The following is a 17,631-nucleotide window of genomic DNA, read 5'->3' on the forward strand; positions in this document are numbered from 1 at the left end:
TTTTTACTGTTTAACATCATCCGTATTCTTCCTCATTTATTTTTACTTTATAGTTAAAAACTATCCACGAGGGGGAGCTAGTGCATCCTCTGCAACATACTTTTCACACATATGATAACATTCCAGAGTCTATCTATCTATCTATCTATCTATCTATATTATTATTATTATTATTGTTGTTGTTGTTGTTGTTGTTATATTTATTTTCATGTTATGTATGCACCTTATGATGTACTTGTGTAACTTTGCTTTCACTCTGTGCATATTTTATTGCGTTAAATTTTCATTAAGACATGCATTTCCAAATATGTCCTGCACAGTATTGCAACTGAATAATCTAAAATAAATCTCCAAAATGCAACAATGAATACTTATTTCTAACAAGAAATACTTCAAGATTTGGAGAATGGTGCCGTTATGACCCAGTCTACATTCACACCTGACAGAGATCGTATGACGGTCCGCGCGATTCACACTCGGAGGAAAAGCATCGCAGCTCACAGCTCGCTCGTCACTGTGGCTGGAAACACTCAAACATGACGTTCCAAACTGGAAACCGTGCTGTTTGTATAAGGCACACTTAAATATATCTCAAAATTTGACAGATTCTCACATAATACCTTTGAGTGGTTAGAGTCTAATTCTGGTTCTTTTTAAGTGCTTTCGGAGGTTTGTAATCACTAGAGCTACCTGAACTGAAGGTAAGTGAAACAGTGCTATTGAGTAGCTCCTTTCTGATCACACCTGAATCGCAGGTGAAACGTATAGCAATCTGTAGTCCACTATCTGGACAGTGAGAGACGCGATTAGAATTCCTGTATTATAGGACATCCGGTAAATAATTAACAGGAATTACAAAATCTGGAACTGGCTTTGCATTTCGGGGTGCGGAGCTAATAAAGTGGTTTAATGACCATAAAAGTGACCACGTCGCTCGCGTTGCTTTGAAACGCGCACAAAGCGCGCGTGAGCTTTTCGTCGCGGGAGTTGACGTGGGACCGCGCGCAGGAATTTCCCGGCTCCGTCACAGGTTGTTTCTTCCGTGCTTGTTTATGCAGACTGTCGGTTAGCGTTATTTCAGCTGGCTGATCTGTCCTTTACGTTACAGGCTTAATAACACGTAAAGGTGTAGGCTGTTTGTTTGTTGTTTTGTATTTTTATCATGTTCGCGGGGCCGTCATACCTACGCACGGTCTGTTGTTAATAATAATCGTCTCCTCGGGTGTCAGGGGGGCTAACGCTAACGCTAACGCTAGCTGGCCGTTACTTAGTCATCGTCCGTGGTGCTGCAGCGTTGCTGGCGTTTATGCTGGCACTCGAGGAGCGAGACAACTGGCATTTTAAGATTTTATTTCTCACCCGACTAGGATGAACTGGATTTTCCCTCTGTCCAAGGGCTCCGGAGCGATTCCACCTATAAACAGTTTACAGAAACAAAGGCAGCGACAAATCGAGTCGCTCAAAGCTGCTCACTCGAAGTAAGTAGATTAGCTAACCCGGTTAAGATAACCTAGGTGACATAACGCTAGCTAAGCTAACCTGGCTGACCCATTTTACTGCTGTAGATAATTTAGTCAGCTAAACTATTTAGCGTAGTTCGTTCGCAGGCAGGTCAGAAATTCACTTTGATTAGCTAGCTAGGTTGGCTAACGGCTGGCCACTGAGGTAATGTGTTTTGATACACGATATTGCTGCTAAAATAAGAGACGTGACTCAAGAAATGGAAGCTACCTGATCAGCAACAAGCTGCTTTGTCAGAGGCCGTGCATATACGTAACTAGCTGGCTAGCCATGTTCCTCAGATTAAAGTATTAGCTCGGAATCTCTCTTTAACCGCTTTTCAAAACGTGAAACACCCCCGACACATACCGATTTCACTAGCTAGCGTTAGACGTCGAATCGAAAGGTTGTTAAGTTTTAGTTGTTACTGGGTAGCTATGAAAGTTGGCGGAGAGTATAGCTGGTTACATAAGCTAGCCAACCTGGATAATGTCGTAAGTAGGACAGTTGTGCAGATCAGACTCGCGTATTTAGCTAGTCTGACCTGTTTGATGTGCCGTGATTTTTACGTTTCATGGTTGCCGCACTCCTGTAGGTAAAATGGCATTGTAGTTTTCCCGCGTCTAACACACAGTAATACTCACGCTTTGTATTTAGCCGATACTAAATACATCAGCTAAATGTACGGGCTCGGGGGACGTTTAAACTCTGCAGTGGTGTGAAGGAGTGTATCTCATTCATGTGCCATTTCCCAAACACTGTAAGGTTATAATAGTGTTAGTAGTAGTTGGCAGTGCCAACCCTGCACGTTAGTACCTGTAGAAATGCTTCCCAGTTCTAGGTAGGTAGATGTATTTTATTGATCCTCTAGGGTAAATTGGGGTGCAGCAGTAGCCCACACTGAATATAAAGTATGCATGCCACAAAATGACACCTCCGTGTAGTGAATGAGAGTCATGTCAGTGCAAAAAAAGAACATGACACAAAGATAAAGAACATAAACCTACATAATATACATACATAAACATCCATAAAGATAGATAACGTCAACATAAGTGAAGATGAGGAGGAATCATAACTGGACCATACTGTGATGAAGAAAATAGATCATTCGGTGTGTGGTTAATGTAAATGCACACTTCTAATCCGAAAAACATTGTTATTATTTGTGATAATTATGTGACGGATGTTTGTAAGCACTTGCGTTCTATCTTTTCCTAGCCTGTAGACTACCTGATGTATAATACTACTCTGTATATAATGTTCCAGTATTGCAGAGATCCAGAGAGATGTGGAGTACAGAATTCCCTTCACCATCAACAATTCAACCATCAGCATCAACATGTGAGTGTAAACGCTTACCAGCTTTGTTAGGGCCACAGCACCGATTTGAAGCTGTACTCCTCCGGACATAATGCATACTTATTTACAAAATCAGCTCTGTCATATTCATTATCAGTAATGATCAAATCTGTGTGTATGTGTAATCATTGGACTATCGCCTAGAATGAGCGCAGTGAAAATGTAACACATCTATAATGGGGTTTTGTGTATTTCGAAGTCATTGAATTGTCTTTGAATGGTTGCAGGAAAGAATTTGTAACTGGTAGGTGTCTTGTTTTTGTTTTTCTGTCCCTTCCACACACAGTTTGCTTCCACCTCAGTTCCCTCAAGACAAGCCCGTGGTTACCGTGTATCCTCCAGTGGGGCATCATTTAGTGGACAGTAACAATGGTACCATGGTAACCAGCCCCCTTATTACCAATGTAAGACCTCCACACTTCTGCCTCTGGCCCCATAGAAAGAGCTTCTACCATGTGAAATGGATGTCTTAACGCTGTGTGTCCAGGGGACGTCAGTGTCCAGTGTCCTCGTCTTAACCCTGCGTCTCTCTTGCTCAGTTCGGCATGCACTCGGATCTGGGGAAGGTGATGCAAGGCTTACTGGATGAGTTCTGGAAGAGTCCGCCGGTCCTGGGCTCAGGCGCACCCTCCTTCTCTTTGTGAGTAGCCGTGTGTTGTTCCATGGGACTGATCGGGCCGGGTTCCGGTCGTCGCAGGAACAGCTCCTGGACTGGCACTGGAACTGCTTAAAGAACTTTATTCTTTCCTCACCCACGTAGAGGCCGCCACAATTACGATAATTTAGTGTGCAGTGGTAGCTCAGTGGTGGTGCTGGACTACTGATCAGAAGGTTGCCAGTTCAAGCCCCACCACTGTAAAGTCGCCACTGTTGGGCCCCTGAGTAAGCCCCTTAACCCTCAATTACTCAATTTGTGTTCTGTCATAACTGTAGGACGCTTTGGATAAAAAAAAGCGTCAGCTAAATGCTGTAAATGCAGTGTGGAAATTTTGAAACATGCCACTAGGTGTCAGTATAAAGGCTGTTTGATAATGTGAAGAAGAATCATTGGAAAAAATAACTTCTTGCTCCTTTAAATCCTTAGTTTCTTTCTTACAAAATCCGTGAGGCTTCCAATTTCTTCTCTGTCCAGTGACCTCCCAAAAATGTAGGCTGGGGTTTGTGACCATCCCTCCAGATTCCCTCTCAGTAGTACCACAGTAATCTGGTTCTCCACCCAGAGATACACATTGCATGGAGAACCCTGTTTAGTCCTCTGTGTAAACACATTTACATTTATGTTTGCTTCTGTTGCAGCACGTTTGTAACTATTCTACACAATGTGTGTGTGTGTGTGTGTTTATTTAGTGGATCAGCTTATAATGTGCAGTAAAGCTGGCAATGTAAGCGTATTTATGATAGTATTTCATGAAGAATGCATTTCTAAAGTTCTTAACTATAAAAATTGTTATTTTTCCTCAACTTGCCTGTAAATACTCCATTTTTCTTGCAATTCCAAGTTTGAAAATTACTTCCTTAAACACCAGTAATGAAACACCAGTAACCAAAAACCGGTACTTTTAGGTCCCATGTAAACAAGACTTGTGTGTTACAGCAGTAGTCAAATCACAGACGTGGCCTCTTTTGGAATATTTCAACCTATTCATGTCATGACCTAGTACAACTGATCAAAGTTTGACCAGGTTATCATGCCGTGAAAATGTCAAACCATAAGCGTCCTAAATACAGACTGAGAGTTGGGAGCTGTATGTGAGCCTTTTTAAGGATTTTCATGCCGTGTTTCACTTTCTTCTCATTCCACTCCAGCATGTATAAGCCATCTGCGATGCCCCCCTACCCCACCCAGAACTTCCATTTTGTCCCCGCCTTTCCGACACAGGACGGCCAGCGGGCTGTGGTTGCTGCCCCAGCCCCGCCCCCGGGGGCGGAGCTGCAGCAAGCTCCACCCCGCCCACCTGCACCAATTTACGGGCTCATCACAGACCTTCCGCTACCGGTACCCACCGCCGACTCACAGGTATAGAGCCGTTGTGGTGTTTGGTGTTTTTAAAATGACTTCATTAGACATGAGGTAAACAGAGACAGGTGCATGCAAAGTCATGGAATGCAGTTTTAATATAATGAAATATAATGCAAAGTAATAAGGGCAAAAGATTGCAAGAGTTCACCACAGTGCGATGGCCCAGCGTACTGCCAGCATTACATGATTAGCAGGCTTCCTGTGTGTATGGGAAGCGGAGGTCGTAGTGTGCAGAGATTTTGTGAGAACCACACTGAAGTGAGACGTGTAGGACCAAAGAACCTTTCCCTTCTCTCACAACATGGCTAAGCAGGTGTCTGCCATCCAAAATAGGCTTAAAACCTCAACCATGAGGAGAAAATTTAACACGCGTGTTTCTTGACTCAGTGTTCCGGCCCTGGTGTGTACAAAGCTTTTGAAGACTTCCTGTTGTTTCGTTGGTTTGTACGGCATTGGTGCAGCGCGTCGATGTCACAGTCGTGTGAGACACACCTGATGAGTTTTATGCTCTCATTGTGTGCCACTAGTTTGCAGAATGAGGTCAGAGTGCTGCCAGAAGACGCAGCTAATCTAGATTTAGTGATATCTGTGCGTCTGAATGAAAGGCTGTGTCATATGGAAAGACATAATTGGATGCTGTTATACTATAACACACTGTTCTTGCTGTATGATATATTTTTGAAATATGCTCAAATACACTGGCAAAACCCTTTGGTCTGACATGGATAAAAACCTGACGTGTCACTTCGATTATTTTTGGACCCCGTACGTGCCATGATTTCTTCAACCACAGAACAATCGTCGGGAATGTCTAAGACTGCTCAGAATATCACAGTTGGAAAGGCATGAAAATGTAAAAATGAATACATTTCAGAGATCTCATTTGCATATTGCAGCTTTGCATGATATCAACACCAGTATTGCAGTGAAACAAACGACATAACGTTCCGGCCCTTCTAATACGTTTGGACAGGTTTTTATTTAATCTCTCCCCGCTGTGTGCAGGCTGGACTGAATGGGCACATGTACAAAATGCCAGACATCCCTGAATCGTTTCCAGAACTTTCCGAGATGAGGTAAGGTACACCATAAGGTAGACTTTAACATAGTGCACAGTGCAGTGGTCAGCTGAGCTCCTGACGGACCCTCTAAACTGTCCCTTTAAACTGGTTGAGTGTACTGGCTGAGTGGAGGCAGGGTCCTTTGTGTGGACATGGATGGGTTTTTTTGTTTGTTTGTTTCATTAATTTTTTTGTAGTGTTAACAAGCATCCACGCTTACTAAATCAGTTTTCCCTCGTGTGTGTGTGTGTGTGTGTGTGTGTGTGTGTGTGTGCGCGCGCGCGTCGCCTGACCCTCAGTATATCTCAGCTGAAGGACTTGACGGAGAAGGATGACGTCCTGTTGGAGTTTTTTTCCTGTTTGCCCCAACTCGGGCAGGTCTCTTCCGATAAGGAAGACCTGGTGGAGAGCATTGTCCTCATGGCGAGTGAGTAACAGGGGCGGGGCTTTGATCAATGCCAGCCACAACAGAAACACCTGCTATGTCAATGGTACGAGACGCTCGTGTACTGGAGTCATTAAACTGCTAAACACACACAAAAGAGTGTGTAACAAAAATAAGTAAAAATGTGGAAAATGAAAACATTGATCAGGCATTTGTTTTTTTAATCTGATTTTGTTTTCTGTGCAGAAAAGAACCTGCAGCTGGAGCCTCAGTTGGAGGGAAAAAGACACGAGATGTTGTTTAAAGTACACACACATATACATATACACACATGCACGCACATACTCACTCACACTCGTGCATGTGCACACACACTCGGTAATGGAAATACATCGTAACTATAGCAGGAGTTTCTAAGTACTTCTTGTTTTTGTAATAGTAATACCTGTAATATGTTGCTGTGTGTGTGCGCACAGTATGAGCAGCTGGTCCAGATGAAATCAGCATTCCAGACCAAGATGCAGAGACAACATGAGCTTAGCGAGGTACGGCCGACCCTGTACCATGACTCCGCCCACTCACACGCTGCCAACGCTGTACCATGACTCCGCCCAATCCATGACTCCGCCCACTCCCGCTGCCAACCCTGTACCACGACTCCGCCCACTCACGCTGCCGACCCTGTACCATTACTCTGCCCACTCACACTCTGCCAACCCTGTACCATGACTCCGCCCACTCACAAGCTGCCGACCATGTACCATGACTCCGCCCACTCACACGCTGCGATCCTGTACCATGACTCCGCCCACTCCACGACAACACCCACTCACACGCTGCCGACCCTCTACCATGACTCCGCCCACTCACACACTGCGGACCCTGTACCAGGACTCCGCCCACACCACGACACCACCCACTCACACGCTGCCGACCCTGTACCATGACTCCGCCCACTCCACGACAACACCCACTCACACGCTGCCGACCCTGTACCATGACTCCGCCCACTCACACACTGCGGACCCTGTACCAGGACTCCGCCCACACCACGACACCACCCACTCACACGCTGCCGACCCTGTACCATGACTCCGCCCACTCCACGACAACACCCACTCACACGCTGCCGACCCTGTACCATGACTCCGCCCACTCACACACTGCGGACCCTGTACCAGGACTCCGCCCACACCACGACACCACCCACTCACACGCTGCCGACCCTGTACCATGACTCCGCCCACTCCACGACAACACCCACTCACACGCTGCCGACCCTGTACCATGACTCCGCCCACTCACACACTGCGGACCCTGTACCAGGACTCCGCCCACACCACGACACCACCCACTCACACGCTGCCGACCCTGTACCATGACTCCGCCCACTCCACGACAACACCCACTCACACGCTGCCGACCCTGTACCATGACTCCGCCCACTCACACACTGCGGACCCTGTACCAGGACTCCGCCCACACCACGACACCACCCACTCACACGCTGCCGACCCTGTACCATGACTCCGCCCACTCCACGACAACACCCACTCACACGCTGCCGACCCTGTACCATGACTCCGCCCACTCACACACTGCGGACCCTGTACCAGGACTCCGCCCACACCACGACACCACCCACTCACACGCTGCCGACCCTGTACCATGACTCCGCCCACTCCACGACAACACCCACTCACACGCTGCCGACCCTGTACCATGACTCCGCCCCCTCCACGACAACACCCACTCACACGCTGCTGGTGAGGGCTGTGTGCTTTCAGCAGTCTCGCTCTCCCGCCACAGAACTGCAGCCCGAGTGCCCTGCAGGCCAGGTTAAAGGTCGCGGCCCACCAGGCCGAGGAGTCGTCAGAGGAGACGGCTGAGAACTTTCTGGAAGGCAAGACGGAGATCGACGACTTCCTTGCCAGCTTCATGGAGAAGAGAACGGTATAGCGGTGCTCTTCACTCCAACCTATGTGACGTGTCTTCCAATAAGACGTTCTAGACATGTTCTGCATTCATACACCAAATATTGTGGGATACGCCTTAACGATAGTCATTTTAAATCCCGCCACGATTGTCAACCTTTGACCTTGCACTTGACATTTTACCCCCTGACCCATGTTGCGTCTGCGCCTCGCAGCTCTGCCACAGCAGGAGGGCTAAGGAGGAGAAGCTCCAGCAGACGACGGGCACGCATGCACCATTCCCAGCCGCACACTAGGACGGCTCACCACTCCCGGGTCAGCGCTCCACGCTCAAAACACATTCGAGGGCACCATCACAGGAAAGATGCCTTATGTAATAGTGTGTTAAAAATTTGCTAAGAGTTTCTGCTCAAAGTAGAATGACTTCTGTCCTATGGTGTAAAGAAAGGCAGCTGTAGACAATAAAACCAGAGATGTGTACATTTGTGCCGTTATAATTGTTTGAAACACTGTTTTCTGGAGTTTTATGACTGCCCGTGTTAAACGTTTCGATCGTAGGTCTGGGCGTGTTCCTCCAGCAGATCCAACCCCACCCCAGCTCACCCCAGCTCACCCCTGCTCACCCCAGCCGCCCAAGCATCACACCCCACAGCCAGACGCCCAGGGCTGACCCCTGGCCCACCTCAGAAACAGGGGGCGACGCTGACCGAAGAACTCCAGAACGGACGTATATTTCGGGCCTCGAGTTCTGGAAGTCCCGCGGCGTTCCTAGAGCAGTCTTGCCTCATGTGGTTGAGGGGCGGGTGGAGAGAGGAGGGTGCGAGGACATTTTCTGTGATATAGACAGCCTTTCGAGGTCGTAGCGTCTAACGAGAATGGGTTTCTTCAGCAAGGTGCTGCTACGTACCTCACACTAAAGCTCAATGATGTTGACGCTGCCAGATTACAGACAAAAAAACAAACAAAAAACTTTATTTAATAATGTTGATAATAGGCTTTATTATAATCAGACATTGTATTATATGTTTATTTAATTTGATAGATTAATAAAACATTTAGAATAATGACTGTTGGCCTGTTGGATCTGTGTTGGCAAGGGTGGGTCTTGACAGCCTTCTCACATGATAAAAGTGGCTTTAGATGTTTGAGGTCTCCAGAAATGGAGCTCTAGGACCACAAGGTCGCCAGGGAAGGAGCCATTAGAGATCGAGCCCTGTTAGCAAGGAGACTCTGGAGGTCAACAATGTGTGTGTGTGTGTGTGTGTGTATGTATATGTATGTATGTATGTATGTATATATATATATATATATATATATATATATGTATATGTGTATATATATGTATGTATATATATATGTATATATATATGTATGTATGTATGTATGTGTATATATATATTATATTATATATATATATATATATACAACTGTATGTATGTATGTATGTATGTCCAATTACATATGGAAGCCAAGTGCTAGTCAAGCATCCTCTGAAAAGTTTGAAAAATGCGATTGTGAATCCTGGTGTTTAGAAACAATGACTCGAGATGGGGCCTGCATGATATATTGTTTGTTGATGGATATTCATTTATCAGCTGCAGGAATAAAATAATTACAGTGTACAAGTAAATAATACTAGTAAAAGTAATACAACCATTATTACCTCAAATATGTGACCCCTGTTCTTAAAAGCCTTTCGCAATTGCAATGTATAGCAACACAATTGCGTTACAGTATTTAGTCGTATCAGGAAGCTACAAGCACACTTGCTTTGGTTCAGAGAAGCCTGTCTGCCCCCCGACATATGACCTCGTCACAACGGACACCGTAGGAGGTGGAGGGGATACCCCTGGCTGCAGAGAGACATCTCTCGCAGCGATTCATTTCTCATGTCAAAACTGCTCAACCCTGCTCCCGGTACAAAGGGACTTTATTTACTGCTATTCCATAGTTCTAATGTAAAAACCACCTTGGGTTTTCATAATCTGTATAAATACGATAAAAAGTAATACTAATAACAGGTAAAACCGGCTTCAAAGCACACAATATGCACAGACACACACACACACACACACACACAAATAAAACCTAGTTTCATAATGTTAAATATGCCAGTGTTATATTCGGTATGTAACAGCTTGGCTACGTACAGGAAGTCACGTGTTGAATATGACGTACGCTTTCGCTAAAAGTCCCCTGATGATGCGTTTGCTTGGGGTTGGGGAGGGGTGGTGAGGGTCTTCACAAGGAAGGCTTGTCCTCTGCCCAAGCCCACTGCCATCCAAAGGTGCGTTCATGTTCTGGGTCAGCGCCGTGGTGGTTAGTGAGGGACGGGACTGAGGTGTGTGTGTGTGTGAGATGGCCATCCTGGAAGGCTGCTTTTGATCGCGAGCTCAGCTGTGAAATGTAGTCTAAACATGATTGGAGGAAAAGCATTTTTCATGTTCATAAACACTTAATACAGTAGTGTCACACGTCAAAAATAAACCAAAGAAGCCAGTAGGTGTCGGGGTGTTTGTAGAGACTGGTGAAACTCAGAAATCCTACAATCACCATTTACGGTCATCTGCTCGTTTTTTGGGGGGTTTTTTTTGTATTTGGTCAGGCTCTTGTGTAAGATGCCTCATCAGAATCAGGGTCCTTTGCATCATCGCAGGAGCTTGACGCGTGGCTGCTGAGGTCAGCCACGCCTGACTCCAGGTCGCTACACACTGAAAGGTCATCGGGGTCGCTCCGGCCCGTCGTCGATGACTTCAGAGGCAGCGTGAAGGAGGAGGCGTGCTTCTCGGCTATGGGGGTGGGGCTTGTGCTGACCAAATAATCCTGAGGGCTGGTGACCTCGCCGTGCTTCACGGTGGGCCCAGGCGAGAGTTCAATCGCTCTGTTCCTCTTCCTCGGCTCTGTTCCTGTCTTTCTCTTGGCCAGCTGGGCCAGTCTCTGTGCCGGGAGAGAAACCGAGCGTTACAGAAACACCGCAGTTCCTTCCTCTTTTCTTTCTCACGCTCCTGTCAGCCACGCTGTCCTGTGTGGTTGTGGGTATTTCTGTCTGCCAGCCGGTACTGCTGGATGTCCTGATGTTAACTTGTTTACTTGGTTGCTTGTCTTTAATATATCAATCAGCTTCTGGATGTTTAAAGTCTAAACTGGAGGGACTATGAAAACAACATTTACAAACCTGAATTTTTAAAGCACATATGCTTCCATTCGCCTGACACTTTTATGAGGTCTTTCTCAGAGGCCCAACAGTGGCGACTCTTGAACCGGCAACCTTCTGATTACTAGTCCGCTATCTTAACCACTCAGCTATCACTGCAAATTGGGTAACGTGCAGATGGAAGAGCGAGGCCGTGGGAATATAGACAATCACCCGTATTATCCCAGCGAGAACTCCATCTACGCACATGTGCCAATTTCACTCATTAAAATATTAAGTTATCCATTAAGTTATATAGAAACACACTAAACACCAGATCATATGCTGCTCCACACTTTGCTTGTGTGTACGTATTCAACTTTTTTAAACCATTGTCCTAATTAACTTTTATAACGCCTCTACTTTTTTGTGTTTGACGCAAGTCTAGTTTATTCCCTACTCTGTGTATTCTGTATGTGCGTAAACTGTCCGGTGTGTATGTTATGCATTCACACAGACTTTTTTTTATGTGTAACATACCTGGCAAATAAGACTGATTTGGATTAAGGGGGAGTAACAAGTTTTAACACACGCGGGTTTTTCAGAAAGGGTGGGCATATGTTTGAAGGCTGTCCAAGCTTGTGTGTATGTGAGGGCACGGTTGCATGCGGATAGAGTGCAAGTGTGGTCTCTAAGCAGGCGTGTTTTGTGGGAGTGTGTATGCCTTGTTCAGCGTCCGTCTCCCGCGGTACCTCCTGGTGGGCGTCGAGCTCCTCCTCCAGCTGCTGAGACTCCTCCCTCACGGCGTTCAGACAGTCGGACAGACGCATGGCCACGCCCCTCTCCACCGGACTGTACATGTTCTTCCAAAACCTGCAGTCAAAGAGAGCTTCCATCCAAATCCAACCCAATCCAGCTCAAGCACAGTGTCACACAATCTGCACTAACGTAACCAACCAGGCGCGTTCCAGGATTAAAAGGCTTCGTACGTTCACTGCTGAGGATGAGTGTGTGTGAGCACTGCCGTGTGCCGTATATCAGCTGGTGGGTCGTGTGGTGCCTGATTGAGGCATGTGTCTCTGGGAGTCGCTCACTTGAAGCAGTACGGGGTAGTGACGGGTCTCAGGACACCCTGTGTCTGGTTGTGATCGACCCGGTACAGGGGGTTGATGAACTCCACCCTGTTCTCCCAGAGGTGGTGCCACACTGAGTGAGTCCGCTCACGTATCCTGCGAACGCACGCGCACACACATATACACACACACAAACGTGAGAAGTCATCCAAACTGACCTGGATCCCAGCACTTCAATGAAAAAAGGCCCCAACATGGTGGTGATGGTTATGGAGGTGTTTATGGTGGTGGTGTTTATGATGACGATAATGTTGGTGGTGATGACAGTGGTGGTGTTTATGGAGATTGTATTGGTGTTTATGATGGTGGTGGTGTTTGTTGTGGTGTTTATGGTGGTGGTGGTGTTTATGACGGTGTTTTTGGTGATGATGGTGGTGGTGTTCATGGCAGTGTTTATCGGCCCGTGTGTTACCTCAGCTCTTTCCTCTCCTTCTGGCTGTTTCCGATGAAGTTTCCATACTGGCACGAGTGGACGTGCGTGTGCAGCTGTAAGAGGAAGCGCTCGTTGAACTCAAAGGCGCAGGGGAACTGTTCCATGAGCTGCCACACACACTCCAGGAACTGGTCCAGCACAGGAGACACCTCCCTGGGGTCGCCGTCTAGGTGAGCATACCTGGGGGTCCACAACACCGCAGCGTGTGGAGATAGCCGCTTAGTTACGGAAGATCCGCTTTTGTTAAAGGATGTCAGCAAAATAATCCTAGATAGTTTCAAAATAAGACTAAAAAAGTTTTAAAATAAATCATTAAAAATGATAATTAGAATGATCAATTATACTTTTAATATATATAGTATATATAATTTATATAATATATATATATATATATATATATATATATATATATATATACTATATAATTACATATTTAGTATATATATGCTTTTAATATATATATTTTGATATAATTTATAATACATATATACACACACAAAAGTACATATTTGACGTTTATTTGATATAATTCATAATATGTCATAGAACACCATGTGATATAGAACATGATCTCCGACAAGCATGGCTCCACATAACTAACATGCGGTCATCCTGAGAGATGACCAGCTCTGAGTAAGGTGATAAATAACGCCACTCAACCTGCCTGATCCTTTATCACGTTCATTTTTGCACGCAAACGGCAGATTTAGCTGAGAACGGACCTGTGAGAGAACTTGTGTCCAAACGAGACCCAGTCCTTCTCCATCAGCACCTGCGGAGACAGCCAGAAGAGGACAGGGTCACGCATCATCGGGCACGTTAAAGGTGGCGTGTCCAGTAGGCCAGGAGAGAGCAACATCAGGACAGCCTTGAAGCATTCTGGATCCTGATGCACTCTGGGGAACTGTGTGAAATTAACTTCAGCTAAACTGAACCCATGGGTACGCCCCCCCCCCCCCCCCCCACAAAAAACAAACAAACAAAAAAAACCAAACATACACAAACAAACAAAAAACCTACATTTGTTGGACATCATTTTCTCAGGAGTTTGTGAAAACAGCCACAATGAAAAATGTAGAAACTGCTAAAACACTTACAGAAATCTTGAAATCAAAGGTTTGAAGTGTGTGTTGAAAGTAGAACAGTACAACTACACATCACACTGCGCAAGATTATTAAAAAATACGATTTCATGATCAGATTTGCGAGAAGGTTCATAATGTTAATAATTTAACTAAACATCTCCAACCAACCTGTTCCTACAAGGACCGTGACATTATTGTGAGTCCTTTAATTAACCCGTTGCTGTGGTAGCGTGAAATTACCATGAATCCTTTAAGGGTTCTGTAGTAGGGGTCCAGGAGCACACTGGCCACGGAGCACGCCTGTGCCGTGCGGTCCCAGCCATCAGAGCAGTGTACCAGGACACTCACGCCCTCCTCGGCCACCGCCTATACACACACACACACACACACACACACACACACACACACACACACACACACACACACACACACACACACACACACACACGCCCCCGTCAGGACAACGTGCATGATCTAGAATAAGTCATCATATGGTGGTTTGGATTTTTCCCCTATATGAGAAAAAATCTAAATTATATACAAAATACACTTTTATTTATGTACAGACAAGTGTTTTGCTCTTCAGACCGATAGTGAGTTGGTGCTAGCCATTACACTTGTGTTATCTTGTGTTTCTGTGCACACCACAACAACAGTGAGCTGTCCAGACTAGGGCAGCGATGCAAACCTGCTCTCACCTGCTCATTGGCCAAAAAAAAAAAAAAAAAAAAAAAAAAAAAAAAAAAAAAAAGACCTGCCTTCAGCTTTACAAAAACATGGCGTATTGGCTCAGTCTCTTCAGTCCCTCAGTAGCACCTCCTACTGGGCATGCAGTGTTGTTCCAGCACATTAGTGTCGGACTTTTTCCTCTGCCGTGGATTGCACACACACGTGCACACACACACACACACACACACACACACACTGTGTGGTGGCATACCTTGGCAATGAAGACACCAGCATCCAGAACTGCTTTGATGTGCTTGAGCCAGCCAGAGTTCTCCAGTCCCCAGAGGAAATCCCCCATGGAGGGAGACCTGAGATCACCCACTGTAAAACAAATAGGTGACCACACACACAGCACAATTGTAGAGGAAGTCACACACTGAGGCCTCCTACTGTAGAACAGACACGCACATACACACACACACTCTTATGGACATCCGGCTGCGTGCTGCTAAGTGGCCACCGTTGCACACCGAAGGCGGGGCTACGCACCGTCCGCGAGCTTCTGCTGGCTGCTCCGCATCACATGGATGTTGTCGATGGCGACGAAGTGCAGGCGGATGTTGGAGTAGTGGTCCTCACTCTCGTAGCCTTTCCCTGCTGCCCGGTTGGCCATCGCGTTCAGCTGCGAAGCACAGCACCACCAGGGGGCGCAAGAACCATCACACGCCCGCAACGATGCCTGCTACGCTGCACGCCCATCGCTACGAAAACTGCAGTATGCCCCATGGCCACGCTCTTAAGAGCAAAGACCGCTGTGGCGCCCCCTGCTTCCAGGAGACGGCACCGTCCGTTCGTTGCCACTAACAACCGTTAAAGGAATTGTGCGTGTGTACACGCATCGCTACGATGTGACGGCATGACCTGGTAGAACCTGATCTTTGACCTTCACGTGACCCCTCACCTTCGGCCGCGTGTCCACCACGTACACGTACTCGCTGGCCGGGTTGGACTTCATTATGGCCTGCAGCATCTGCTCGTCCTCCAGGGAACGAGCGCTGAAGCCAGACAGAGGCTGGCTGCTCCTGCACACCGCAGCCTGGGGGCGGGGCCAGGGAAGAGGAGGCGGGTCAGATCAAAGGGAGGGGGCGGGAACAATTCAGAGAGGGCGGAAGACGGGATCGTGGAAAGTGGTCAAGGGAAGAAAAGATGGTGCAAGTGTGGAGGAAGGAGAAGTCAGAAAGAAATGAAGGAGAGAGTGAGACAGCAAAAAAGGATGATAAAGGGGGAGTGAGACCCAGAGACCTCTGGGTGCGGTGAGACCTCTGTGTGCGGTGAGACCTCTGTGTGCGGTGAGACTCAGCTGAGAAGGTTTACTGACTTGCTTCCTTTGACGACCGAATCCCTACGTGATATAACAGTTCTCTATGTGCCGTGTACAGAGGGCGGGGCAGAAGGCGGGGCCACCTACGCTGGTGTCCCTGTGGTAGTAGGACAGAACAGGAAACCGTCCTCGACTCCTGAACTTGGCGCTGCCCACGATGACAGCAGGGGACGCCGACTTTGGCACGAACAGCTCCGACGGGTACGTGTCACACACCTGCCGATCAAAGTGAACGAAGGAGTCGTTGGATGTGTGGTCGTGTGAAAACCGGAGGCTGGCAGGAACGACTGAGCTATGAGACCACAAGACTCATGAGAGAGCGCTGAGTGTCTTTGCTGTATGTTTAAGAGGTTTTATTGTGATTTTTACAATTATTTTTGTTTGTTTCTGCCAATATAAGCTTCTGTATGTATGTGTTTGTCTTCATTCTGTTTGGATTTCTGTCCATGCGGCAGTAACCACTGACAACCGGCAGGGGGCAGCACTGACCCTGTACTCATGGTTGGCAGGCGTGGCGTGCCAGAGGTTGCTGGGAATACCCATGCGGCTGAAGTCGGCAAGCAGGTCCAGGAAGTTCCAGGCCCTCTCCCGCTCCTCCTTGTCCAGGTTGGGTTGGAAGGAAAAACAGTAGAGATCTCCGTAACGCTCTGGAGAGAGAGTGCGAGAGAGAGTGCGAGAGAGAGAGAGAGAGAGAGAAACAGTGAGAGGCTGGATAAGTTGGGGTGTGCTCCTCACCTATGTGTGGGAGGTGCCGGGCTATTAGGCGTGCTCCTCACCTGCGTGTGGGGTTGGGCTGTAAGGTGTGCTCCTCACCTGCGTGTAGGAGGTGTTGGGCTGTAAGGTGTTCTCCTCACCTGCGTGTAGGAGGTGCTGGGCTGTAAGGTGTGCTCCTCACCTGGCCGGGAGAGGTGCGCGAGTGAGGCGTAAACATCTGCACAGTCCCTCTCCTGGGGCAGCAGCAGCTGAAACACCTGGAAGTTCTTGCAGCGCACAAGCAGAGGGCAACCGGCAGGCGTGCCGGCCAGGCGTTCCACACTGCCCACCAGGCTGTGCAGGACCTGGGCGGCAGGATAAACGGAAAAAAACAACAACAAAAAAAAAAACACGCACACACGGTCAACTCCAATCCAGTTCGCCAAAACCTCACGAGCGGCATAAGAAACTCCGTCCGCCGCCTTCTTGTGCACATGCAAACTCGAGTGCCTGCCAGTTCTAGACCCCCCCCCCCCGGGCAATCAGGAGCTGTGCGTAGACTTGTAGGCAATAACGTAGTGAGCTTTGAATTAAAAACAGAAAAGGCGGCTGCGCGTGTCTATAGGGTCGGTTGCATAATACGGGTCATTCTAAGCGAGAAGCGTGACCGAAACGCAGGTTTCACTTCCTACCCATGTCTCTTTGCGCGCGTCCGAGTTCTCCACAAAGATGGTGTGTGTGGACGAGAGGTACAGCGTTCCCACGGCGATCCTCCTCGGGGTTAACCTGTCCAGCCAACGGACGTTTTCTACCTGTAAGGCCAAAAAGATAGATACATAAAC

The 17,631-nt window shown here is 47.4% G+C and overlaps 2 protein-coding genes across 9 annotated transcripts in view; one reads left to right on the forward strand and one right to left on the reverse strand.

The window, feature by feature from the left end:
• Nucleotides 1-888: 888 nt before the first annotated feature.
• Nucleotides 889-9,329, forward strand: vps37a (VPS37A subunit of ESCRT-I). Of its 4 annotated transcripts, XM_027018881.3 has the most exons (13): nucleotides 889-1,030; nucleotides 1,368-1,478; nucleotides 2,770-2,844; nucleotides 3,149-3,266; nucleotides 3,402-3,502; nucleotides 4,669-4,879; nucleotides 5,888-5,958; nucleotides 6,243-6,370; nucleotides 6,575-6,633; nucleotides 6,805-6,873; nucleotides 8,138-8,281; nucleotides 8,478-8,577; nucleotides 8,821-9,329. In XM_027018881.3, the coding sequence occupies exons 2-12, from the start codon at nucleotides 1,369-1,371 to the stop codon at nucleotides 8,556-8,558; spliced, it is 1,167 nt and encodes a 388-aa protein (XP_026874682.2). In that variant the 5' UTR covers nucleotides 889-1,030; nucleotide 1,368; the 3' UTR covers nucleotides 8,559-8,577; nucleotides 8,821-9,329. The 4 variants fall into 4 exon arrangements, with proteins under 4 accessions (XP_026874682.2, XP_026874681.2, XP_026874683.2 ...); XM_027018880.3 differs by lacking the exon at nucleotides 889-1,030 and having other exon boundaries at nucleotides 1,037-1,478; XM_027018882.3 differs by lacking the exon at nucleotides 889-1,030 and having other exon boundaries at nucleotides 1,037-1,478; nucleotides 3,149-3,242.
• Nucleotides 9,330-9,554: 225 nt separating this feature from the next.
• The window catches only part of mtmr7b (myotubularin related protein 7b), a 9,134-nt gene continuing 1,057 nt past the window's right edge, over nucleotides 9,555-17,631 (reverse strand). The window contains exons 2-14 of one of the 5 annotated variants that reach the window (XM_027018842.3): nucleotides 17,482-17,601; nucleotides 16,992-17,154; nucleotides 16,586-16,743; nucleotides 16,184-16,312; nucleotides 15,677-15,811; nucleotides 15,265-15,397; nucleotides 14,987-15,096; nucleotides 14,287-14,412; nucleotides 13,684-13,733; nucleotides 12,941-13,141; nucleotides 12,490-12,624; nucleotides 12,148-12,268; nucleotides 9,555-11,199 (exon numbers count right to left, since the gene is read on the reverse strand). In XM_027018842.3, the coding sequence (XP_026874643.2) occupies nucleotides 10,864-11,199; nucleotides 12,148-12,268; nucleotides 12,490-12,624; nucleotides 12,941-13,141; nucleotides 13,684-13,733; nucleotides 14,287-14,412; nucleotides 14,987-15,096; nucleotides 15,265-15,397; nucleotides 15,677-15,811; nucleotides 16,184-16,312; nucleotides 16,586-16,743; nucleotides 16,992-17,154; nucleotides 17,482-17,601 (1,917 nt within the window). In that variant the 3' untranslated portion in view covers nucleotides 9,555-10,863. Of the gene's footprint in view, nucleotides 11,200-12,119; nucleotides 12,269-12,489; nucleotides 12,625-12,940; nucleotides 13,142-13,683; nucleotides 13,734-14,286; nucleotides 14,413-14,986; nucleotides 15,097-15,264; nucleotides 15,398-15,676; nucleotides 15,812-16,183; nucleotides 16,313-16,585; nucleotides 16,744-16,872; nucleotides 17,155-17,481; nucleotides 17,602-17,631 lie in introns of those variants that run through there. The other 4 variants (XM_027018843.3, XM_081714225.1, XM_081714226.1 and 1 more) reach the window with 4 other exon arrangements.

Source organism: Electrophorus electricus, chromosome 5 (genome assembly GCF_041902795.1).
Source record: "Electrophorus electricus isolate QZ-2024a chromosome 5, ASM4190279v1, whole genome shotgun sequence".
Taxonomy (NCBI): domain Eukaryota; kingdom Metazoa; phylum Chordata; class Actinopteri; order Gymnotiformes; family Gymnotidae; genus Electrophorus; species Electrophorus electricus.

What these genes read in the sequence shown, in the direction of transcription:
- vps37a (XM_027018881.3), top strand. Translation starts at nt 1,369, where the DNA reads ATGAACTGGATTTTCCCTCTGTCCAAGGGCTCCGGAGCGATTCCACCT. An exon ending in CCAGCCCCCTTATTACCAAT is followed by an intron (nt 3,267 to 3,401) that starts GTAAGACCTCCA and finishes TCTCTTGCTCAG; the next exon opens with TTCGGCATGCACTCGGATCT. An exon ending in TACCCACCGCCGACTCACAG is followed by an intron (nt 4,880 to 5,887) that starts GTATAGAGCCGT and finishes CGCTGTGTGCAG; the next exon opens with GCTGGACTGAATGGGCACAT.